General features: G+C 55.4%; 1 protein-coding gene across 1 annotated transcript; it reads left to right on the plus strand.

The window, feature by feature from the left end:
* The first annotated feature begins 1,901 nt into the window (after nt 1-1,901).
* Nucleotides 1,902-24,434, plus strand: ZDHHC5 (zinc finger DHHC-type palmitoyltransferase 5). Its single transcript, XM_027979801.2, has 12 exons — nt 1,902-1,962; nt 5,126-6,317; nt 13,630-13,751; nt 17,503-17,660; nt 18,761-18,933; nt 19,111-19,213; nt 19,738-19,829; nt 20,240-20,372; nt 20,804-20,927; nt 21,321-21,433; nt 21,899-22,755; nt 23,176-24,434. The coding sequence occupies exons 2-12, from the start codon at nt 6,214-6,216 to the stop codon at nt 23,339-23,341; spliced, it is 2,145 nt and encodes a 714-aa protein (XP_027835602.2). The 5' UTR covers nt 1,902-1,962; nt 5,126-6,213; the 3' UTR covers nt 23,342-24,434.
* Nucleotides 24,435-24,516: the final 82 nt, after the last annotated feature.

The following is a 24,516-nucleotide window of genomic DNA, read 5'->3' on the forward strand; positions in this document are numbered from 1 at the left end:
ACATTAAGGGAATTAAGCAAGGCCCAACCAGTCCATCCTAAAGATCAGCCCTGGGATTTCTTTGGAAGGACTGATGCTGAAGCTGAAACTCTAATACTTTGGCCACCTGATGTGAAGAACTGATTCATTGGAAAAGACCCTGATGCTGGGAAAGATTGAGGGCAGGAGGAGAAGGGGACAACAGAGGATGAGATGGTTGGATGGCATCACCAACTCAATGGACACAGGTTTGGGTGGACTCCGGGAGTTGGTGATGGACAGGGAGGCCTGGAGTGCTGCTGTCCATGGGGTCACAGTGTCCCACAAGACTGAGAGACTGAACTGAACTTAATTTCAGGTGTACAGCAAAGTAATTGAGTTATATGTATACACACATCTCTAGTGGCTCAGATGGTAAAGAATGTGCCTGCAATGCGGGAGACCTGGGTTTGATTCCTGGGTCAGGAAGATCCCCTGGAGAAGGGAAGGGCTTACTCACTCCAGTATTCTTGCCTGGAGAATTCCATGGACAGAGGAGCCTGGTGGGCTACAGTCCATGGGGTCACAAAGAGTTGGACACGACTGAGTGAACGAACTGAACTGAAACTCTTACTCCAGGGGCCGAGGCTGCCTCCACGCGCACTTCCGGCGCCCCCTCCCACGGGTGGCCCTGGGGCCCCAAGGCTGTTGCCCGCTCTCCTCTCTCTTCTTCCCGGGTCTTTGGCTGGAACTTCGGCCTTCTTGATAGCTCAGCTGGTGAAGAATCCGCCTGCGATGCACGAGACCCCGGTTCGATTCCTGGGTCCGAACAGCCCTTGGAAAATGGATAGGCTACCCACTCCAGTATTCTTGGGTTTCTCTGGTGGCTTAGCTGGTAAAGAATCCCTGGGAGTCCTGGGTTCGATCCCTGGGAGGGGAAGATCCCCTGGGGAAGGGAACGGCTGCCCACTTCAGTATTCTGGCCTGGAGAATCCCATGGACAGGGGAGCCTGGAGGGTCCATGGGGGTCACAAAGAGTCAGACACGACTGAGTGACTAACACTAACTCACTCGTCCTCTAAACTGACTCTTCCAGTCGCGGCAGACCCTCCAGGCAGAAGCGACAGCCCAGGCCTTGCCATCATCCTGCACCTCTGCTGGTACCGGGGAACTCGCGGACTGGGTACGGCGACATCAAGATTATTTTAAATAAAGTTTTCTCCATCAAAAAGGGGCGGGGTGGCCGGGTTGGCCAATGCACAGAGGGGCTGAAGCAGGAAGACGCCGGGGCCCGAGGGTGATTGGTTACCTCAGAAGCCTGTCTGGCTGGTACCACAGTTATGGGGAGGGGGGGTTGGCGACTTCGGGAAGGTAGTGGCTTGTTCCTGAGAACTTTCAGCAGACGCATAGAACTGTATTTTGCTTCTGAGGCTTTCTGCGTCTATACCGGAGGGGCGGAAAGTGGGACGCAGGAAAGGGGGAACTACTCGCCCGGCCATTCCCCCATTTCTGACTCCCGCGCAGTACGCCCACCCTCCACGGGCGGTCGCCGGCGGAGCCCGACGGCCCTGCGCGCGCGCGCTCCCGTGTGTTCTCGCGTGGCGCGGCGCTCTGCTCCCGCAGCCAATCAGGCCGCGAGGTCGCCGCGGTCGCCGGGGTGAGCGCGCACGCCCTAGGGCGGCGTGGGGGGTGGGGGCCGCACGGTGAATGGGAGCGCGCGCGGGGGCGGGCGCGGCGGCGTGAGCCGCATGAATGAGAGAAACGCGCCCCGCGCGAGACGCAACGCGCGCCCCCGGCGCCAGGAGCCAATGGGAGCGCAGGGAGGGCGGGCGACCCGGCCCTGAGGGCAACGGCCGCGCGCCGGCTGGAAGGCGAGCGTCGCGGGGCGGGCACGCGCGTCGCGGGGCGGGCGCCGAGCGTGCGGGGGCCGCGCGCTGCCTCTCAGAGGCCGGACGGCACTGCCGGGAGGCGGCGGCGGCGGCGGCGACGCGGGGCTGGCCGCGGGTGAGTGCCGGGGCCGCTGGCCCCTGCGGAAGCGGAAGTGCGGGGTCCGGGGGTGGGAGGGGAGCGTGACCTCTAGGGAAGGGGTACCGAGGAGCGGCGGCGGTGGGAGTCCCCGCTCCGTGTCCGGGCCGGGTCCTCCGGCCGCGGCTGGACCTTCGGGCCCCGGAGAAGGGCGACCGGCAGAGGCCGGGGCTCCCCTCAGGGCCGGGTCGTGAGGGGACCCCTGCCCCCGCGGGCCCCCTCAGCCCCGGGGGCCCCTGCGGCCGCCGACCCGGTCCTCTCGGTGTGGGCCGGCCCTGCCCCGGACGGCGACCCTCGGCGCCCCGGCCCGGGGATGGGGACTGGGCGCCGCTCTCTCCCTGCGGCTCGAGTCCGTCGCCCCGCTCTGCCGACCCCTGTTCTGGTCCAAGCCTCATCCTGTTACCTGTCCCCTCGCATCCGCCCGCTTCCATCCCTACCCCCACCAGCCCGGAGCTCCCTGCTTCCAGTACTTCGTACTTTTCACAAGTGGGAGCTCCACTGCGCTGGCCATTATTTTGCCTATAGGAATCCTGTGGGGCAGGAAGGTTGAAAGTGTTTCACCTACCTGGCCAAATGGAGACGTCGAAATGAGAAGCAAAAGTTCTGGAAGGAGGTGTGGGATCAGATATATGTTATTCTCTAGACAGCGTCTCTACCTTGGCGTTTTCGCTTCTTGGTTAATGCCATCTTGTCTAGGTTGACCTTATATTCGCCTCCCTTATTATTTTTTAATCCCAGGATCCTTTTGTACAATATTAAGTCTCTTCAGAGTAGTCATTATAACCTAGTCGTTAAAACCCACCTAATACTTGCAAGATTTGTATTGCCACGTACCTTGCTACCTCGGTGTATAACGATCACACCCATATTAAACCTCTGACTGTCTTGACGTGTGGATTATTCCACATGTACTGATAACTTTGTCTTCGGATTTACAGCGTTACACTGTTATGCCACTTCATCTTCACAAGCAGGACTTGGCGCTGTCAGTCTTGCGTCCTGTGCATCCTCCCCTTTAAGGAGGTACTTGTGTGAAAGCTCCCCTGAAGCCTTAAGCAGCACAGTGTGCGTGGTCGCCTTCCGTAGAGCACTCTGCGCCTGGCGGTGTCCCACACGTGCTTGTCCGCCTTGGTTGTACTGGTGTGGGTCCAGACTGCTGGCTCTGCTGATCCACACGCGCCCTGCAGCCTCATCTCGGCTACTCACGGAACGTCCTTATGCTCTGGCCTGGTGCGTCCTTAGTAGCCCCAGTGCCTCCTCAGGTTTTGTCTTGTCGCTTCTGATATATATCCTCTAAATATCTCAGGCTGATCATTTTTGTTTCCCAGTACTGTCTTCCCCAAATGGCCTGGCCTTTTATGACTCTGAATTACTTTGGCAATATTAGCCCATGTGACTTTTTTCCTGTCAGAAAAATATACTCTGAAATAACATATGGTATCTAAATGATATCCTACCCTAGATAAAATATAAGCAATGCAGTTTTCCATCTTCCCTAATCTTGGAGGCTTTGAGGGAAAAGTTTAATAGTACTGTCTGCAAACTAAGAATTTGCTCCTCACTGTTAACAAAGTTACCGAGGCCTAAATTCAGAAAGTTTGGCTTTGATTCCTGCAGTAATCAGTCTGTTCTGATACTGCTGTGTGGCCCTCTGAAACTACATTTTGTGTGTATGAGAGAGAGCACGAGCGCATCTTGAAGGAAGATTTGTCTCCCATGCCATGGAAAGGAGGAAGTGATCGATTCCAGGGTACATTCATATTTCACTATTCAAAACTTCTGATGTTTTCACCTCTGTCTTTGGTATTAGGGAGATACCACACCTCTTGGATGGGAAAACTAACAAACCTTAAGTAAAATGTTTGGTCTGCAGATTTCAAGTTGTCTTTAGCGGACAGGTAGTGTAGTAGATGAGAAAGGCAGGAAGGGTTTGCTTTGGCACAGGGGCCCTGTGAACTGTGAGTTCTGAACCTGACTAGTTAGATGGCTGCAGGTGTTCTCTGACCTTCAGTTTCATGGAGTGGGATAAGGAGCTGTGTCATCAGATAATGTGAGTTAAGTGCTTTGACATCACTGGATGAAAAGCATCCCATACAATGCAAAGTGTTATTTTGCTACCACCATCAACAGAAATAATTGCTGTTCTTAACCGTATCAGGGAAGGTGGGGTCCCTTAACTTCCTATTAGGCCAGTACAGCAGCAGCAAACTGTTGACTTGGGAAGAGAAAGACCAGCCTCTCTGGTTGACTCAGTTTCTCTTAGAGGGCATCTCACCTTTCAGTGCAGGGACATTTCTTATCCAGGTCTTTTCATGAGTTATTTCAGAAGACCAGAAGTTCAGCTTTTGCCTCTCTTAGGGTTGGAACTAGAAAGCGTGGAATGATAAGAGCGAGAGAGACGTGCGCAGAAAGGAAATGGGACTTACCTGTCCTGATTTTGCCCTACTTTTTTCATACTAGCAATAAGTGTTCTCTTTGTTCAGAGGGAAATCTCTTTTCTAGGACTGCCCTTCTCTGCTGTGCCTCTGTTTGTTTTCAGATTTTGATATTCTTGGTATTTGTTACTGCCCATCGGTATCAGGCGGAGAAGGCAATGGCACCCCACTTCAGTACTCTTGTCTGGAAAATCCCATGGACAGAGGAGCCTGGTAGGCTGCAGTCCATGGGGTCTCTAAGAGTTGGACACTACTGAGTGACTTCACTTTGACTTTTCACTTTCATGCATTGGAGAAGGAAATGGCAACCCACTCCAGTGTTCTTGCCTGGAGAATCCCAGGGACGGGGCCCTGTGGGCTGCCGTCTGTGAGGTCGCACAGAGTTGGGCGCGACTGAGGCGACTTGGCGGCAGCAGTGGTGTCAGGTGGGACAGGCCCCATCTGTGTTGAGAGCTCGTTCTCTGATGATCTTAGGCCAGGTGAAGCCATGTTTTTCTTTCTTCAAAATGAAGAGCGCTTGGAAGAGGGAAGAATTCTGAGCCCACTGCCCTCCCAGTTCAGAGTCCTTCCCGCATACACATAGTGAAGTAGAAAATCATCTTTCAGAGGGCACATTTTAATAGAATGCCTTATGGGGTGTTAGCCTCAGTGTTCCTAAGAAATGCCGTGAAAATATTTCTCTGATCAAGGTATTTGTTTTTCTCCAGGTGAGGCACCATAACCCCGTTGAACTCTGTATCTAGAAAGCCCAAGGTTAAAGAAGATCAGAGACGCTGACCAACCTGGAGACAGGGGCTTCTTGAGGATTTTGCTGTCATCCACAGTGACCTTTCAAAAGTATCATCAAGTGGAATCGATTTTCTTCATTTTATTTTGCTTATTGGAAAGAACATGGCTTCGGGAATTTTGTGTCTCCGTTCAGTTTTGCATGAGCTCTGCAGGAAGCGGAGTCCTTGAAGGGTTTGGGAGTAACAAGGAGAGACTGAAGACGGACAAGCTTACGCTCGTTCACACTCTCGGCTCTGTTTTCCCTCCCCCCTTCAAAGAAAAGGATTTACAACTCAACCTTGTAACAGCTGCTGCCCAGCTTTAGCCATCAAGAGAAAGTAAATAAAATTAAACCGCGACTGCCGGACGACAAGCCCTGAAGTCAAGGTGTGGGAGTGGTGGCGTTGAGAAAGCTGCCTGAGAGGGACAGGACTGCAGTGACTTCGGTTTCTCTTTAAAGCCGGGAGGGGCCCCAGGTCCCTTCTTGGATTGAAAGAGAAACACAGGGCACCCCTCTCTCGGGTGCCGCTCACCCTCCGGTGGGAGTGAGGTGGTCGTGGTGTCTCCTCCGAAGACGTTCTCCTCGAGAGAGGTGTTCTGTGCTCCCCGTCTCCTCCCCTCTTCCCTTCGGAGGGCCTGCCTCCCTCCGCGCGCTGCGCCCGGCCCGTCCAGCTGCCCGGGTTCTCTCCCTGCAGCCGTTTGCATGCGTGCGGCCTCCTGTGTGTCTGCGGTTTTTAAACTGTGCCGCTTGTGTTTCTTAATCGCCCCTTCTGCCTTGTTCTGGGGAGGTGGTTACTCTTCATCTGGAGTCACCTTTCCCCCTCCCATGTGCTTTCCTTCCTTGGAGATCTCTTGACCTTTGGTTTTATTTGGGAGGGGGAAGGGTGGTGATTCTAAGTTTTCTGTGTCCCTGGTTTCCTTCGGTCCTCTGCTCTCCGTGGCCACCCTCGTCCCGTTTTCTGGTCTGTTCTGCCGCTGTGTGGGCCTGTGCTATGCGGCAGGGCAGATCTCCCAGCAGAGCTCCAACATGCCCGCAGAGTCTGCAAAGAGATTCAAACCCAGCAAGTATGTTCCCGTCTCAGCAGCCGCCATCTTCTTAGTGGGAGCCACAACCCTCTTCTTTGCCTTTACGTGAGTTTCCTCCCAGCAGTGGTGTGGGGAGGGGCGGGGAGGGGGTATGTTTCCTCTTGAGTTGGGCTCCTTACTGGCAACACCGAGTGACTGAGAGCATCCGAGGTCTGATACAGGTAAAGGAAACCCAGAGGGGTGGTAAGAAGCAGTGAGGCCAGGCCCACCTCCCTGCTCGGTCCTCTGCCTTCCCCGCCTCCCTTCCTCTGGAATCACAGATGTCTTCCTCTTTCCCTACCCATGTTCATCGTTAGACGATTCTGAACTAGAAAGGAGGTGGGAGGGAGTGACCGGAGAGGATGAAGCAGCCTCGGCAGTCAGTTCTGTGAGGGAACTGGACTCGACGGAAGGTTCGTCAAGTAGTCGTGGCTTCTCCCCAGGTTCACTGAGGCTCAGGTTTGCCATTGTGGGGACTCATCTCAGGCCTGATTTAGAAGGTCTGCCCCTGAGATGGTTTTGGCCTTTAGTGTTGCTCAGGCGGTTTCCGTGGTGGTGGTGGTGGTGTGGGTGTGGTTTTAACTGCTGTGTGACGTGCAGGATGGTTCCCTGGCCAGGGATCGAACCCAGGCCGCACGGTGCAGGCACTGAGTCCTCGGCCCGCAGCCCCCGGGGAAGCCCTGGCTTTCCTTGTGTTCTTAAGGGCCGAAGCTGGAGAAGTGAAGGCCGCTGGGAAAGAGCAGGTCTCGTTTAAGAAGAGAGGCCTAAGAGGCTTCCTTTACTTGGGCTCCTGCTGAAGGGGATGGCAGGCGGGTCTCCCCTTCCATGGTCCTTTAGGAAAGCAGTTGGCGTTGACAGACTTCGCACTTGGGTATTCAGCCTCTGTTCATCGGCTTGTTCCTGGAGGGCATCTGAATGGTGTGTCTTCGTTCTTTCCCTGTTACTTCAGCTGTCGACTACCTGGCAAGCATTTCTGCTGTCACCTGTTTATGGTTTAACATGCACCAGGCTTCTGAGCCTTAAACTGTTGAGTCACTGAGTTAGTGTTCTAGTTGTAGCTCTTGGAACAATCAGAGCATGCTAGGTTTTCTGAAGGGTTGACTGCTGTGATTCAGGCTCAAACCTAATTGTGGGGTGATGGTTAGAGCCAGTGTGAGGTGGCTGGCAAGAAGAAGATGCATTGGAGTGATCTGGAATAAAAGCAGTTTGGACTCACTGAAGGGTGACTGAAGCGGGCAGTTACTGTTATGGGGAGAAAGTAGAACAGAAATTAAGTCTGTGATAAGAGGAAAGGAACCACCTCCTTCCAAATAGAGCTTCTGATGCCAAAAGGAATTCTCCAAAGTGGGTTGTTTGGCCAAAAGAGTAATATTGCAGGAATAGGGTGAATGCAGTGTGTTTCTATTTGGTCTTTAAACCAGGGAAGGATGAACCTGTTACCTAAGGTATGAGCATCATCCCGCCTCCCACCTCACCCTCGGAAGAGCAGACAGGTCCCAGATTCTCTGGGCCCGGCTCTTCGGCCTGAGCACCCCCGTGGAGTCCCTCAGGGGTTCGACCCCGCCTTCCAAAAAGGAGGACTGAGTCTCCGGTGTCAGGCTTGTTTTGGTCTCTGCTGTTAGGACCACTGCGTGGAGTCGGCGTTTTAACCGAGGGACGAGATCTTAGTATCTTTGTTGGAATTGTGGTGCTGTCAGGAGGGACAGGTTCAAGACTAATCTGACACCCTTCGACCCGCCTCATGGGAGAGGGAGTGTTTTCCTTTAAGAGGCAAAGCCTTTGGGAAGTGAAGAAACTGGGGACTGGCTCTGTGGTTTCTCTTTCAACCTATCCATTCCTGAGTTGGGGCGAACAGAATCCTCGGTCTTAATTTGCTCCTCTGGAGCCATTGAAGTGTTTGGCTGGTTCTACCAGTTTTGCCACAAAGAGTTGTCCTGACATAGGCATTTTCTCAACTGATAGTTGAAGCTGTTTAACCTACTTTCCTGTTGCCTGGTGCCAGAAAAGTCAGGGCCCCTCCTTACTACCTGCACTCTCAGCTCTAGGAGAAAGGGTTTTGGAGGACAGGCTTGACTCTTACTTGCGTTGTCGCCTCTAACCCGAAGTGAGAAGCGCGTTAGGACTTAACTCGAGTTCCCCCGGCAGGCTCCGGGACGCGGGTCTGGCTGGCCTTTGTGCTCCGGGTTCGCCCCGCCCGCTTCGTGGATGTGATGGTCGCCCCGTGTGTCTCATGCCCCTGGCGCTTGCGGCCTCTGCAGTGCTCTTCTCTTCTGCATCTGACCGTCGCAGCGCCTGTGCAAGCAGGTGCCTGGCTCGAGGTAGCATTCTTCTCCCGAACCTCCCTGTCCCTTCTGAGGTTCAGTGCTCCTTTTAAAACCATATGCAGCCTCAAAAAGACTGCTATTAGATAGGCTGGAGGAAGGCCCTTCTGGAACCAGCCCCTGCTGCACCTCGAGTCGGCCCCTGCTGCCACCCCGCTCCCCTCCCCAGGCTGCCGCTGTCTGTCCTCACGTCAGGGCAGGCCCCAGGTGAGAGCTCCTCTGGGGCCTACAGGCCTGGGAGGAGGAGGACGGGCCCTCTCGATTGGCAGGTGTAGTTCGTGGAGAGCTAGGCGCGGTTCACCCTCCGTGTTTCTTTGTCAAGCAGGGAAAGCTGAGCAGAAATTAGCAGTTGGGTGTGGTCAGCAAGACGTGATGTTCTGCTCCAGAGGAGCTCGCCTGGAACTGCTGAGGTCTCCCCTGTGACCTCTCATTTACAGCCTTTGTCCAGCACTGAAACCAAGCAGGGGCTGTCGGGGACCCTGTGGCTCTTCACTCTTTCCACTGTTTGGGAAGTCAGGGGCCTGCTAAAGGAACCTCCCGGGCCCGGTTAGGTAATAGACCTTGCATTTAAGGTCACCGGCCTGGACCCCACCTGGCTTCGCTAAGTCTCCTTTTGTGATGGGCAGCGGGCAATTCCAGGGGAGAGGAATTAGTCCTCTTTGGGGAAGCTGGCTCTGGTAAAGTCGGTTAGCTGTTGCAGGCCTCTGTCTTCTCTGTATAATGAGGAAGTTGACCTAGAGAGTTTATTTAAGCAATATGCCCTTGTTTTTTTTTCCCCCCACTGAGCTCTTCTGTGGAACCCAGTATATAAAGTGTAAGGGTAGGACTGCTCTGGATCAAGAGAGGCTGGCGCAGAGAGGCCCAGACCGTGGGTATCTCCTCTTTGCCTTCCTGGGGACCCCGAGACCTCCTTGGGGCTCCTAGCAATACCATTAGAAATAAGTCCCTGAATCGTATCCTCTAAAGTCTCCTTGAGCTGTGGTGTTATGTCAGCTGGTGTCCGAGGTGTCTGTTGCTAAAACCAGTGGGGCGGGCATGGGGGTAAAGTCTGGGCCGCAAGTCATCCTCTGCAGGAAGGGAAGTCAGGGTTGTCCAGAAACCCGTGCTGGTCCTACCAAGGCCCCAGCCGAGGAGGAGCTTCCGCCTGTCCCGTCTCTGCGTCTCGCCCCTCCAGCATCTCACCCACTGAGCTGGGCAACCTCGGTGACTCTCCCTCTGGGTTTCTTTTTCATGATTGCAGAGGTGCTGGCACCTGATTTGAGTGGGAGCAGCCGCGTGATCTAGGGCATTAATTGAGCAGTGGCGGTTTTTTTCCTTCCCACGTTGTTTTCTCATCCAGGAATACGTGCCCAAGTCCTGCACCTTGTACTGGGCTGCTTGGCAGTCTGCAGAAGACAGGACAAACCCAGTTTCATGAGAACTTAACCCACCTAGAAGGGAAGGGGTCTTGAGGATCCCCCGGGGCAAGAAGTGGGCTGTTCTTTCTAGGCTTGCCTCATCACCAAGGAACACTCCACTTACGCTGGGAGTAGGTGCTAGGCATGGCAGGAATGCGTAGACCTGTGCTTTAGGAGCAAATACCTCTGTTATGTTCTTGAGTTTGATACCTCAGACCGAGGAAGTGCAGTTAGGGAGGGAGGCGGGGCTGGAATGATAATTGATGATGATGGAGACGGTTAATAATGTTTTTTTTGTTTGCTGCTTCTATCTTGTGAATGCTCATATTAAGCCAGCTAGTTTAGGGAATTGTAAGCTCTTCTCAGACACTGTCTCTTTCATTCTCATATCTGTATGATGTAGCTGACGCAACAAGCTTGCAGAGTTTCCTGTCAATCACCTAAGGCTACAGTAGCAAAGCATGGGTGAAGACAGGACTGAAATCCAAAGCCCCTTGCCTCCTACTCTAGCGTTCTCACCAGGAATTTAGTTATGTATATAGATTAGGAAGAGTCAGGGCTGGGGAGCAGGTCTTCAGTGCTGTGAGTATTGAAACCCATTCTCCCAATTTTGGAGAAGGAGATGGCAACCCACTCTAGTATTCTTGGCTGGAGAATCCCAGGGACGGAGGAGCCTGGTGGGCTGCTGTCTATGGGGTCTCACAGAGTTGGATACAATTGAAGTGATTTAGCAGCAGCAGCAGCAGCAGCTTCCAGCTTTATTTGGTCTTGGAAACAGGAGTGCTGCAGCGGCGGGCAGAAGAACCTGTTCTCCCCGGGGTGGTGTAGGTCTGGGAGACTCACCCGTGAGTCAGCCAGCCTTCTCAGCGACGCCACTCCCTGCGCTCGGAGCTCTGTGATTACTGCCGTCGGCGGAGGACGAGCCCCAACAGCTCCTCAGCTCAGGTCTCACCTCCTCCCATCAAAGGCAGCAGATTGAGACAGGCCACTTGAGGGGGTCACCTAGGAATCTAGCAAAGTACTGTAGCAACGGCAAGCCCCTCCTGGAGCCAGGCAGAATGTGGGGTGTGGCAGGAGCAGGCCCTGCTCTCAAGGCCTCTCCTTGGTGGGAGGTTCCTGACTTGGAGTGCTCAGGTTGGAAGCAGTAGTCTTTGATTTGAATCTAGGAGCAAGGCTCCCCCATGCCGTGGAGTTATTTGCATCCTTTCTAGATACTTGCCACAGTGGGGATCGGCTTTATTTTGGAACTTTTATTTTTTATTTTGGAACAGACATGGGAACTTGATTCTAGAGTCATACACTTCAGCTGGGAGGGGTTGATATGCAGACGGTTATAAGGGGTGAAGTCCTTTACCTAGGGGCTGGTGGTTGGCAGGCTGTCCTCGGAAAGCAGCGACTCGCCCCGTTCGCGTCTGTGTGCACCAGTCGTTTCGCTCAGATGAGGGACCCTTACTGTTCCCAAAGCTCCAGAGGCCGCAGAAGCCAGTTCTAGGAATGAGACTTCTAAATCACAGAGACCTCGGTGTTCTAAGGAGTTAATTCCTTTTTCCCTTCTAATTATCTTCCCAGGCTGTAGGAGTCAAGTGAGTCACCCTTTCTCCCCTTCCCTGGGCGGAAATTGAAGTGACAGCTCAGAAGCAGGGAGGGGCTCTGACCTGGATGACTGGTTTTCAGTTTCTCTACCCCACTCCGAGGAGCCTAGGAGGTCATGCTTTGGGTGGGGCTGTGTGAAGACTCTGCCTTCTTGCTTGTGTTCCACCCCAAACCCTGCCAAGGTGTGGGGTCAGCTTTTTTGAATCAGCCCCCAGAGGAAGAGGCTTCCTAGGAGACTTTGGCAGAATAAAAGTAGAGCTGTGGCTGGGGGTCTGTTTTCCTTGACATCACTGCCCTCGCTGTAGCTTCATGGTTTTGTGTCCCAAGTAGGTACTGGCCCAGCGAGAGAGGCAGAGTTAACTGATGGTTACTGTCTAAACAAGCCTGGCCCAGCGTGAATGTTCACTCCAGTCTTTTTCTGACGGCTGGCTAAATGGGATCTGGATCGATAGACGGTGGTGGTAGAGGCCTGTGAGGCACTCTGTGGCATCGGCTTGCCCTCTTGCCATCGGTTTGCTGTTGTGTTGTTGAGTTGCTCTTAATAGCTGGCTAAATGGACTTGGGACCCGTAGACGGTGGTGGCAGAGGCTCGTGAGGCGCTCTGTGGCATCAGCTTGGCCTCTCATCATTGGTTTGCTGTCGTGTTGCTGAGTTGCTCAGTTGCCATCCGAGTCTTTTGCAGCCTTGTGGGCTGCGGCCCGCCAGGCCCCTCTGTCCATGGGATTTCCCCAGGCAAGCATCCTGGAATGGTTTGCCATGTCCCTCTCCAGCGGACGTTGCCAGCCAGGGATCGAACCCGCGTCTCCTGCGTTCGCAGGTGGGCTCTCTATTGCTGAGCCACCAGGGAAGCCCTGTCGTCGGCTTACTCCTCACTGAGGAGCTCTGCTCGTTTGAGCTCAGGGCTGTGCTGCTGTTCGGATGGAGGCAGATCCGCTCTCAGCAGGATCCAGGCCTGCCATGGACCAAGTCTCCGGAGTCATTTGCTGTCTTGCTCTGCTCGCGCCTCTTTCTTTCCTTCAGCGAGCTCTCCCTCTCCTTCCGGCTGCGCTGGGTGAAGGGGGACGGGGACAGATGCTGGCCTAATTCTGGAGATTAAGTTCTCAGCCACAGAGCAGATCAGGGTGTTCAGCCACTGTCTTGTAGTGGGAAGTTCTTCTGAGCTGAGCCGGAAGAGAGGGTGTTGGATACCAGGGACCCCGCAGGCAGCTCATCAGCTGTTCTCCTGACACTTGCAGGAACCACCCTCGGGGAAAGGGAGAGCGGGCTGCATTCCTGAGGCTTCTGTCCTGACGGAAGCCGAGGGCCCGGCTTGCTCTTAGTGTCAAGGAGAAGTTCCCTAGAGCCTCTCGTGGTTTGAACCTGTACTACTCGATAACGTGTGGCCCGTTTCTTTTCCCTGCAGGATTTAGGGCCACTTTGGTCTGGTACCTTCTCTCTCTCTCTCTTTTCGCCTCCACTCTGTGCTTCATCTATTGATCTCAGGGTCTTGGTATCCTTCCTTATCTATGAGTGGTTTCCTTTTGTTTACCCTGAGAACTAGCCTCTAGTTGAATAAAATTCTCGAAAGTTTCTGATACATATTTGTGTCTATAATGGATCTGAAGAAACTCCAAGCAGTGGCAGTGATTTGGAGCCAGAGAGGCAGGTGGTGCTGCCTGCTCTGGGCCAGCGTGCGGGTCAGTGGGGCATGGCTGGGGCCCAGGCGCCGCGGGCTGCCGAGGAGCAGGGCTGCAGCTGCTGGCGGGGACATTCTTAGTCCCTGCTCCTGGGCCTGGTTAAGAGGAGGTCAGGACAGAGGCCGTGACACGTGGGCGGCCCACAGGGTAGGGATGAATTTGAAGAACAGACCTCAGTGCAGGGGCGTGCGAGTCTTGTACCTCGATCTAAAATGAGCATTTCCCTGGGGAACTGGACCCACTTGCTGGGGAGGACAAAGACGATTTGGGACAGCGAGGGTGAGCCACACGAGATGTGCGTAGAGGTGTGGGGTGCACACAGCTACGTTCTTCATGCGGCCGCCGCCCCGAGTGCCGAGGCAGCCCCTCACTCTGCTCGTTGTCTGTGCAGCTGCCCGGGGCTGAGCCTGTCCGTATCGCCTGCAGTGCCCGTCTACAATGCCGTGGTGTTTCTCTTTGTGCTGGCCAACTTCAGCATGGCCACCTTCATGGACCCAGGGGTCTTCCCTCGAGGTAAGAGCTCCCTCTTCTCTCTCGGAACTACCTTTGAGAAAAATGAGTTTCCACGTGCACAGTTGTTCTGGGGCCTTCGGGGTCTTGCATTTGGGGATGCTCCTGTAGCTTAATGGTGAAAAGCACGTCAGGGTTTTATAACTTCTAGGCCTGTGATCCACTTTGGGTCAACTCTGGTGTTCAGTTACTCATTCAGCAGAAATTTATTTCAGGCGTATGGGTTGGGCATTATTGCTAGCTTTGATAACATCTAAGGTACATCAGAGAGTAACACTGTGATACAACCTGTAACGGAAGCATGAACAAGGTTCTGTGGGACCTTGGAAAGGGTGCACTTACCCTGCCCAGGTAGATGGGGGAAATGCTGCTGGAGGTGGGGAGGGAAGACCTTACCAAGTGGAGGATGGGAGGGGAGGACACTCAGGCAGAGGAGGTAGTGAATGCTGAACTGTGGCCGGGAAACAGAAGCGGCGGGCGGAAGACAGCGCAGAGTCGGGCCAGGGGCCAGAGGCAAACTGGAGCCAAGGCTGGGTGGGAGACTGCATGCTCCGCAGATCACAGCTCTTCCTGTGGACAGCAAGAGGTCTCGAACTAGAGGAACCACAGGATCAGATTTCCTTTCACAAAAGTAATTCTTGTAAGAACAAATAGATACCTTTTGGGAGCCTACTGCAATAATGCAAACCAGATGAACTTGAATTCAAAGCTGGATTTACAGATTAAGACCCAGGAGAATTTTTCACGACTAATCACTTACCAGGTGAGAGGGAGACAGTAAAGGAATTGTCTAGGGCGGTTCCACTGTCCCTAACTTGAAAGACAGGCTGGATGCTGATTTTTATGAACTAAGACCGAAGTTACAGGAACGTGGAGCAGTTTTGGAGGGAAGACAGAGCATCTTAGACACGTTGAATTTGGGATACTTAATGGATCGTTCTGGCTTCCCTCATAGCTCAGTTGGTAAAGAGTCCACCTGCAGTGCAGGAGACCCCAGTTCGATTGCTGGGTCGGGAAGATCCCCTGGAGAAGGGAAAGGCTACCCACTCCAGTATTCTGGCCTGGAGAGTTCATGGACTGTATAGTCCGTGGTATTGCAGAGTCAGACACGACTGAGCGACCTCCAGCTCACTCCAGCTCACTCCAGTGGAGCGCGCAGGTGCAGTGTACCCAGTGGCAACCGGGTAGTGAGGCTCGTGGTGGAATCCTCCGCCACGCGGTTTGTCAGCAGCGGGAGTGAGGTTGTCTAGAGAAGGTAGGAGGAGGTTAGGGAAGAACGCGGGTCAGCCTGACCAGCCTTGATAGATAATGAGCAGAGCAGGAGACGCAGCCATTGAGAAGGCTGAGCAGGAGACGCAGGAGGAGAAGCCGCGCAAAGTGGGGGCCGGGGCAGCTCACGAGACAGCCGGCGGTGGGCGTTACCAGAAATGAAGCTCAGCAGTACGGACACTCCGCGTTGCCCGTTGTCTTAGTAACTAAGAAATCAGTGCTCTTAATAAGAGTTGAGACGTGCCTGTTGTTCAGTAGTTAAGACTCTGCGTGTCCGCTGCAGGGGCACGGGGTCGGGCCCTGGTTGGGAAACCAAGATCGCAGAGCTTCCATGGCATGGCCAAGAAGAACCCAGCGCACACCCAGGAATCTTTAGTTTTTGGTCCTTCTGTGCAGCTTGTGGGATCTTAGTTCCCTGACCAGGGATTGAACCCAAGCCCCAGCAGCAAAAGCGCCGAGCCCTGACCACTGAACCACCAGGGAATTCCCAACAAGAACCGTTTTAATCATGTGTTTACGTATGTGGGAGAGAGACAGTGAAGTTACCGAGACTGCAGTTTGGAAGGCAGGGAATGGGACATGAGGGAGCAGCGTCCTTGAGGATTAAGGTTTTTCTTTCAAGAAGTTGAGCAGAGAAGGCAGGAGTGTCTTGGGAGAGAAGGAAGGGTCTCGTTTGTTCGTGATGCAGAAGGCGTTACGTGGTGGTAGCATGAGGAGGTGGAGCCAGAGGGGAGAGAGGCTGAAGCTGAGGGAAGCGGGTAACTGAAGAGTGGCCGGGAGGAGGAGCGGCTCCCCTCTCCTGGGGGAAGGGTGCTGCTCACAGAGCTGGGCTGCTTCAGGCACAGGAGGCGAGAGTGAGGCCCAGCATCGCTGGAGTAAGGTAGAGAAGTGGCTGCTGCTGCGGGCGTCTGACTTTCTCTCGCGTGTGCGGTTGCCTCGTGGAAGAGGCTGGGGCTGGGCAGCTGCAGCGCGGGGAGGTGTCTGAGACTCGCCGCTCTCAAAGCCCATGTCGCCGTGCTCTGCGGCTGCTGTGTCAAAGGCGACCGTAGTAGGAGGCGCGTTGAGATCCTAGCGCCAAAGAAGGCTGCTGTACCAAGGTTTAATGGCCATTTATCAAATATTTACTGATGATTGTGGTCATTCGGGATTTTTTTTTAAGGTCCTTGCTTTCAAATAGCTTAGTCTAGAAGGGAAGATAGGGAAGACATTTACATAGATGTATACACTGGGGACTTTTAAGAGGAATCAAAAACTGTAGAACTGTAAGAAGAGCAAGAGCTCACTTCTGACAGACGATGGTGTGGAAGAATCAGTTATTTCAAACTAAGTAGTGTTTGAATTTTTTCCTTAAAAAAAATAGAATCTTCATAATGTAGAAAGTATAAAATAGATAGTGAAAGTCGCTCAGTCGTGTCCGACTCCATGGAATTCTCCAGGCCCGGACGCTGGAGTGGGTAGCCTTTCCCTTCTCCAGGGGAGCTTCCTGACCCAGGGATCGAACCCGGGTCTCCCGCATTGCAGGCAGATTCTTTACCAGCTGAATCGCCAGGGAAACACGCAAAGTGGGTGAATGTCACCTGTGATTTCACAGCCCAGGGATAACTGCTGCTACATTGCCATCTGTTTTCGTTCAGTCAGTGTTCTGAAGACTCACGCATGCAGTGCTCCTGCGCACCATACACCTGCAGCACACGTGTGCCCGTCGGTGTTTGTTTCCAAATGGGACCTTTTAGTTTGTACCGCCCTTTACCTTGTCCTTTTCACTTAGTTACATTGTGAGCATTTCCCTTAGTCAGTGAGTTTGAAGACTTTAATAATCGCTACACCATCACTTACTTAATTTTTCCTTCCGACAGGTATTTTTTTTTTAGATTAAGAATTTAAAGTAATGGAAATTGCTTACTATAGATGAAGGCAAATAATGTTTCAGTTTTGAAGTGGGGTGGTGAGTTTTTTGTTTTAATAGTAGATTTACAGTGTTGCATTGCTTTCTGCTGTGTGAGTTTCTGATAGCTGAAAACTGAAAGGGCGTTCAGGGAAAGAGAGTGTCTGGAACCAAGAACAGTACTGACATGTGTAGGGGGTCAGGGGAAGACCTCTGACTAGGGGCTTTGTGCACGGAGAGAAGGTTCACACTAGTTCGCTTCTCCCCATTTGGGTTTCTGTAGCTCAGCCGTGTACTTGTCAATATTGAACTGTTATGCAGACTCATTATATATGTGCTTTGATATGTAAATCATCTATTTCTTTTGAAATATATTCATAATATGTAAACCAAGAATCCCAGCCTATCCATATCAGAGCCGCCTCTGAGTCATCCTCTTCCCCGCTTTTCCCAGCGTAGAATAAATTACTTCCTCATTTCCATGGTGGTGTGTATAGAGCTGATCGCCGCATTCCTTGACGGCAGCGTCACTGCGCCTGTCCCCAGGGCCTAGTACAGTTGCGGCACCGCGGTGTTTTCAGGAACGTTTCCTCTCTACAGCTGAAGAGGATGAAGACAAAGAAGACGACTTCCGGGCGCCACTATACAAAACCGTGGAGATCAAGGGCATCCAGGTGCGCATGAAATGGTGCGCCACCTGCCGCTTCTACCGGCCGCCCCGCTGTTCCCACTGCAGCGTCTGCGACAACTGCGTGGAGGTGAGCGCCGCGCGACGCCTCCCCCAGGCCATCGGCGGCCGCCCGCGGCATCGGGGCGAGTCCTGCGGGCTCTGGGCCGAGGCCGGCTCCTGGGGCTGTTCTCGCTCCGCCAGAGTGCTGGCAGCCGTGTACGTGGAGAGCCGTGTATGTGCGTGTCCTGCTGCGGGCGGGACCCCGGGTGGGCAGGCGCAGGCCCCCCACACCCAGCCCCAGCCCCGGCCCCGGCTCACCTCCTTGGCTGCTGGCCCTGGCCCCGTGCTCTCTGTCTCCCACGCCACGCTGCTGCACTCAGGTTCTACAGCAGGGAGCTGCTGCGGGCCCACCATCCGGCACAGGGCGCTCTGCTCAGGGCCCTGTGTGCCCTCGGCGGGCAGGGCCCACACAAGGCGGCCCATGGCTACAGACGGCTGCTGCGCTCGCTGTACAGCAGGAGCCGGCACAGTATGGTAAAGCGCCTATACTCGGATAAAAATTAAAAAATAAACGTGCAATTTTCAAATTAAAAACACAAAAAAAATTGTATAATTTCTCTTTCTGTCCTGCATTCCTTGTCCTTTATTTTTAACCCTTTTCCCAGTCCATTTTTACTTGGCTATAAGCAGTTGCCTACTAGATGTTTTTTCCAAAGAAAAATCTTAATGTATCCTCAAGCCTCTGACGTTTGTGCCTGTCAGAGCTCCTTGGTCACATAGGATAAACTGTGAGAGATGGCCTTGGCCTTTGATCAACCTCTGGAAGGTCTTTGTTACAGATTGATGTGTTAAGTCACTTCAGTCCTTCCAGTTCTGTGTAGCCCTTTGGACTGTAGCCTCCCAGGCTCCTCTGTCCGTGGGGTGCTCCAGGCCAGAGCCCCGGAGCGGGCTGCTGTTTCTTCCTGCAGGGGCCTTCCCCACCCAGGGATGGAGCCCGCGTCTCTCGTGTCTGCCTTGGCCGGCGGGCTCTGTGCTCTTCTCCCCCACCCGGGAGCCCTCCAGAGCGATAGATAAGCCGCAGGAGCCTGTTGTTACATTTTGCAACCAAGTGGTGAACGTGATCACACGTAGCTAAAGCGGCGTCTGGTTCCGTCAGCCGTGGCCCCAGCCTGCCCTGTCCGCCCGCAGGAGTTCGACCACCACTGCCCCTGGGTGAACAACTGCATCGGCCGCCGGAACTACCGCTACTTCTTCCTCTTCCTCCTCTCCCTGACGGCCCACATCACGGGCGTGTTTGGCTTCGGCCTCCTTTACGTCCTCTACCACATGGAGGAGCTCTCTGCGGTCCGCACAGCTGTCACGTATCCTTCGAGGCCTGTGGGCCGCCGCACTACCGGGGTGGGGGGCGGCGGCAGGGAGAAGGCGGAGGCCCGTGGCAGTGGGGCGGGGCTGGGGGGTGGTCACGGGGTCGGCGGCCTCAGTAGGGGCCGGGGCAGGCCAGGCCATGGGGCTCTGCTCTCCTTGACCGCTGGCCTCAGGATGGCCGTGATGTGTGTGGCTGGCTTGTTCTTCATCCCGGTCGCTGGCCTCACGGGGTTCCACGTGGTGCTGGTGGCCAGGGGACGCACCACCAATGAACAGGTAGGAGGAGGCGTGACGGGAAGGCGGGCTTGCGTCTCGGCCTCGGGGTCAGCATGTGCTTTGTGTGACGTGTCCATGTTTCTCGTGTAAGCATGAGGACAGGCCACGCCTGTTAATGACCACTTACAGAATGTGCCCTCGGCACTGGACGATTTGGGCTCGGAGCCAGTCGGGACAGCGGCGACCTGGGCCAGCCCTCAGGAAGCTCGTGCTTATCTTCCTGCGTGTGGTGATAGCTGATGTTGCTTGCTTGCTCTCAGTAGAGATCCCCACTTTACATGAAGAAGCTGGGGTTCAGGGTCAGGTAGCTGCTGTGAGGTAGACCTAGAAATTGAGCCGGTGGCCCTGACTAGAGTCCCATTCGCAGCCACCGCAAAGACGCGCTTCTCTGCGGCAGGGTTGCACGTTGCTCTTTTCATGTCTCCCAGTAGTGGGCGCGCAGTAGGCTGTCACTGGTGGTGTGTTGGCTTCTGGAGGTCATGGTCCCCTTGTCTGGCTGACCTGGTCCTTTTTCCTCCGTCCAGGTCACGGGTAAGTTCCGGGGAGGTGTGAACCCCTTCACCAATGGCTGCTGTAACAACGTCAGCCGTGTTCTCTGCAGCTCCCCAGCGCCCAGGTACAGCTGCCCCGTGCTCTGGTGCTCGCCCTCGGTCACACACGTCCGTTGTCTTTGGGTTGGCTTCGGTGTGGGGGGCTGCCTCTTAGGGCAGGCTCTCCTAGAATGGGAAGTGCTGAAGGGCCGACCTTCAGACCCTGTGAGTTCAGTGCATTCTTCAGATGTACTCCTTTTGCAGAGGCAAGAAGGAGATTTGCTCCAGAGCGCCTTGAGCTGGTTGTGTCTGCCCAGAGGCCTGGTCTTGCTGTCGGTCTTGTACTTCATAGAATCGGAGAAATCAGTTCAGTTCTGGTTTTTCCCCTGGCCTGCCAGGACTGTTTATGTATCTGTAAAAGTGCTTTCCACAGGGTAGGCAGCCAATAGATATTTTTAAATGACTGAATAAAAGCCCTCTTGCTCTTGACACTCAGGTATTTGGGGAGGCCAAAGAAAGAGAAGACAATTGTCATCAGACCACCCTTCCTTCGGCCCGAAGTGTCAGATGGTCAGATAACCGTGAAGATCATGGACAACGGCATCCAGGGGGAGCTGAGGAGAACTAAGGTAGGGGTGCAGGAGGTAACGCCGGGCACCTCGGGGAGCCGCCCCCACGGCAGAGGTGGAAGCTTGCTTTGTTTAAATCTCTTACCGTATTTACCACTTTCCGGTTTGTCTTGGAGTTACTTAAATACATAACTACTTTTTCCACTGCGTTTTCAGTTCATTAACAGTAGAAACTGAGTCCATTCCTTTGCAAGCCTTCCTAGGCCTTAACCTAGAGCTTATGGATGGTGGGAGCTCAACAAGCAGTTGTTGGTGGAAATAAGGACAGAGTGAAGCCCCTGTTGAGCAAAACGTCTCTCTCCAGCACCATCCCTAGAGTGCCTGGTTTCCCCTTTCCTAGTTGAGAAGCACGTGATGACGCCCCCCACCCCTCTTCCCCCAGTTTCGTACTTCGAGTCGCCCTGACGCTCCCTTCTGCCTCATTTCTCCAGTCTAAAGGCAGCCTGGAGGTAACAGAAAGCCAGTCAGCAGATGCGGAACCGCCCCCACCTCCTAAGCCGGACCTGAGCCGTTACACGGGGCTACGGACACACCTCAGCTTGGCCACTAACGAGGGTGAGTGTGGCCGCAGGAGTGAGATCACTGCAGAGATGGCGCGGGCAAGGGCGGGGGTGGGCCGCTGCGTTGTGACTGAGAAAACCCAGCAAGCGGTGCTTGAACCACTTCTGCGGACAGCGGGAGAGGGGTCCCACTGAGCTTGGGCCGTGAGGGGCCGCTGCGCACGTGTGCCGTCAGCCTCTGGGCAGACCAGGGCACAGGCCAGGCGCGCTCTGTGCGCTCACTCACTCTGGAGTTCCGGGCTGGCTGAATCTATAGGCTTGGTTTCAGCAGACTCGTGGTTGTTCCTGGGCCTTCCCTTTTGCTCAGTGTATCTGTGACTACCTTGTCTCCACTGTACTTTAAGGGAGTGGCTTAGAAGGTGGTGCCCATGGGTCTCTTTTCCTGCAGAGAGCAGCCTCTTGGGCAAGGACAGCCCCCCCACACCCACCATGTACAAGTACCGGCCGGGCTACAGCAGCAGCAGCGCGTCAGCCGCCATGCCTCATTCGTCCAGCGCCAAGGTACTGAGCGCTCACTAGGAAGTAGGGCCGGAATGTAGGCCACCCGTCGTGGGAAAATGGGGGCGGGCGTAGGGAGGAAGCACCGAAAGGGAGAGAAGAGAAGCAGAGGCGGCCTGCTCCTGGTCGGCGCTGGTGGGGCCGAGTCTCCTTGCTGCGTGTCCTTCACCCCCGAGGGGTCCCTGTGGCCCCGTCGATGAGGCCCTGAGGACAGCCTCAGCTGAGCCTGAAGCCCAGCCCTGCCGCCGCAGACGCTCGTGAACCTGTCTGCGCCTCACCCCCTGCGGCCCCTGCGGCCCCTGCTGCTCCTAATCAGAGATGAGCCTCGGGGGTTAAACATGGGAACGCAGGTGAACACTAAGCGTGTTGCTGGCGCGTGGCACCCACCGATGTTGATGACTCCTTGGGCTCCAGGGCCTCGCGTCTGGCAGGAGGGGCAGCTACAGCCAGCTCTGCTTTCTCCCTCAGCTGAGTCGCGGGGACAGCCTGAAGGAACCGCCCTCCATCACAGAGAGCAGCCGCCAGCCCAGCTACCGCTCAGAGCCAAGCCTGGAGCCTGAGAGCTTCCGTTCGCCCACCTTGGGCAAAGGCTTCCCCTTTGACCCGCTGTCCAGCGGCTCGCGCTCCTCCAGCCTCAAGTCTGCCCAGGGCACGGGCTTCGAGCTTGGCCCGCTGCAGTCCATCCGCTCCGAGGGCACGACTTCCACCTCCTACAAGAGCCTGGCCAACCAGACGCGAAATGGGAGCCTGTCCTACGACAGCCTGCTCACGCCCTCCGACAGCCCCGATTTCGAGTCTGTGCAGGCAGGTCCGGAGCCAGAGCCGCCTCTGGGCTACACGTCTCCCTTCCTGTCGGCCCGGCTGGCCCAGCAGCGGGAGGCCGAGCGGCACCCCCGCCTGGCGCCCAGTGGCCCGGTGCCCCGCGAGCCCTCGCCCGTCCGCTATGACAACCTGTCGCGCCACATTGTGGCCTCCCTGCAGGAACGCGAGAAGCTGCTGCGCCAGTCGCCGCCGCCCGGCCGCGAGGAGGAGCCGGGCCTAGGGGACTCGGGTGTCCAGTGCACGCCCGGCTCGGGCCACGCGCCGCGCACCAGCTCCTCCTCTGACGACTCCAAGCGCTCGCCCCTGGGCAAGATGCCGCTGGCACGCCCAGCGGCCCCCCGGTTCGGCAAGCCGGATGGGCTGAGGGGCCGGGGACTCGCGTCCCCTGAACCAGGCCCACCTGCCCCCTACCTGGGCCGCTCCGTGTCGTACAGCAGCCAGAAAGCCCCCCCTGGTGTCCCCGAGACGGAGGAAGTGGCCCTGCAGCCATTACTGACGCCCAAGTAAGTGTCTGTGGCCTGGCCTCCATACACTGCCTCCAGGCGGCCTCGGGGTTCCCGGGTGCCTTCTAGCGCGTGGACCCGGCTCAGCCTGCCCCGGGGAGAGCCCTGCCTTCCTGTTCCTCTTGCTGCCTCCCTGGGCCTCGCCTCTCGAAAGGCTGAGGAGAGGATGTTTCCCCTGGCCTCGTCTCCCTAAAAAGCAGTTTGCCGGAGAGGAAGTGAGCCGTGTAGCTGCTCCTGGAGAAGGAATAAATGGGAGAGAGGGAACAGGCTGCTTGTCAACAGGGCCTTAAGACGGAAGGGGGTGTTTGGGTCAGTGGGGTGCATGTGGAGGGCACAGCATCCTCTCTCTCAGCCTGTTTCAAAGGGCGTCCCTTTGCTGTGTCGTGTCCCACGCTGACCCTGCTCTCCTTTCCTTCCCAGAGATGAAGTGCAGTTCAAGGCCGCCTACAGCAAATCCAACGGACAGCCCAAGAGCATGGGCTCAGCCGCCCCCAGCCCTGGCCAGCCGCCTCTCAGCAGCCCCACAAGGGGAGGCGTCAAGAAGGTGTCGGGGGTGGGGGGCACCACCTACGAGATCTCAGTGTGAGCCGGCCCCCTGCCTCTGCGCCTGCACCAAAGGGCCCCTGGGGCCACCACCTCCCTCCACAGCGGCCCTCCCCTGCACGGACACGTGAAAACCAGGGACTCCAAGAGAAAGAGGGGTGTTTCCTAAGATGCAGGGGGGCTGGGGGTCGGAGCGTGGGGGCCCCCGAGACTGGGGTAGCAACCCCCCTTCACCTTTCAAGACCCTCCCTCCCTCCCCCCCTGGACCAGACTCAGTGGACATTTGTGCAATTGCTCACCCTGGAGGGAACCAGATCATTTTTAAACCAGAAATAATTTTTTTTATTATTGTTACGGATTCTATTTTTTTCCTCTTCTGCGTTACCAGGTGTGTGTGTACATATATATATATATATATATATATTATAAATATCAAAGAAATTATATATCTATCCTGGGACGGGAGGATGAGGGAGGGAGATGTGTGCGGGGGCCCCTACTCTTTCTGTTCCTCAGACTAGCGGGAAGAGGGGAGGTGTCACTGAGGTCTTCCTCTTCCCCACGGCTCCCGCTCTTGGTCCCAGCTCCCATCCAAGGACCCAGCACCCCGCGCTGGTGGTGGTGGTGCTGCTGCGTGGTCAGGAAGGACACCCAGGGGGAGGAGGGGCGGGGCAGGGTCAGACGAGGAGGGCGCCTCAGCCCTGTGACTGGTGGTGGTGGGGTGGTCAGAAGGGCTTGGTGGAGCTCCAGCAACAATACTGGGGTAGCGCCCCCTTCTTGGGGGAGAGGGGGCAGAGCGGGCTTCTTCAGCAGGCCCCTCAAAGCCCTGCTCCCCCGTTCACACGGTTAGCGTTATTTTTAAACCCAAGGCCGGGAAAGAAGAATCCAAAAAGCAATATTTCTCATCACATGCCAAAAATGGGATGGAGAGGAGGAGCGGCAGGCCTAGGCCCCTCCAGCTGTCCCTTGGGGGTGCCCCCTGCCCACCTCAGTATGGTGCTGGGTAGAGGGGATACCTGGGTTCTCACCTTCAAAAACAGGGGTGACCCCAGCCTCTAGACAGAGGCCCTTTTATTTTTTATTGATTAGCCATTTTAAACCAACAAGGAATAAAAAGAAATCCTGATCTAACCAGCCCCCCCGACTTGCGTTGTTTTGTGCGCTTAAGGCAGGGTGACTGATCTGACGGGAAGTTACAAGGACGACCTCCTAAGCATT

This window comes from Ovis aries, chromosome 15 (genome assembly GCF_016772045.2).
Source record: "Ovis aries strain OAR_USU_Benz2616 breed Rambouillet chromosome 15, ARS-UI_Ramb_v3.0, whole genome shotgun sequence".
Taxonomy (NCBI): domain Eukaryota; kingdom Metazoa; phylum Chordata; class Mammalia; order Artiodactyla; family Bovidae; genus Ovis; species Ovis aries.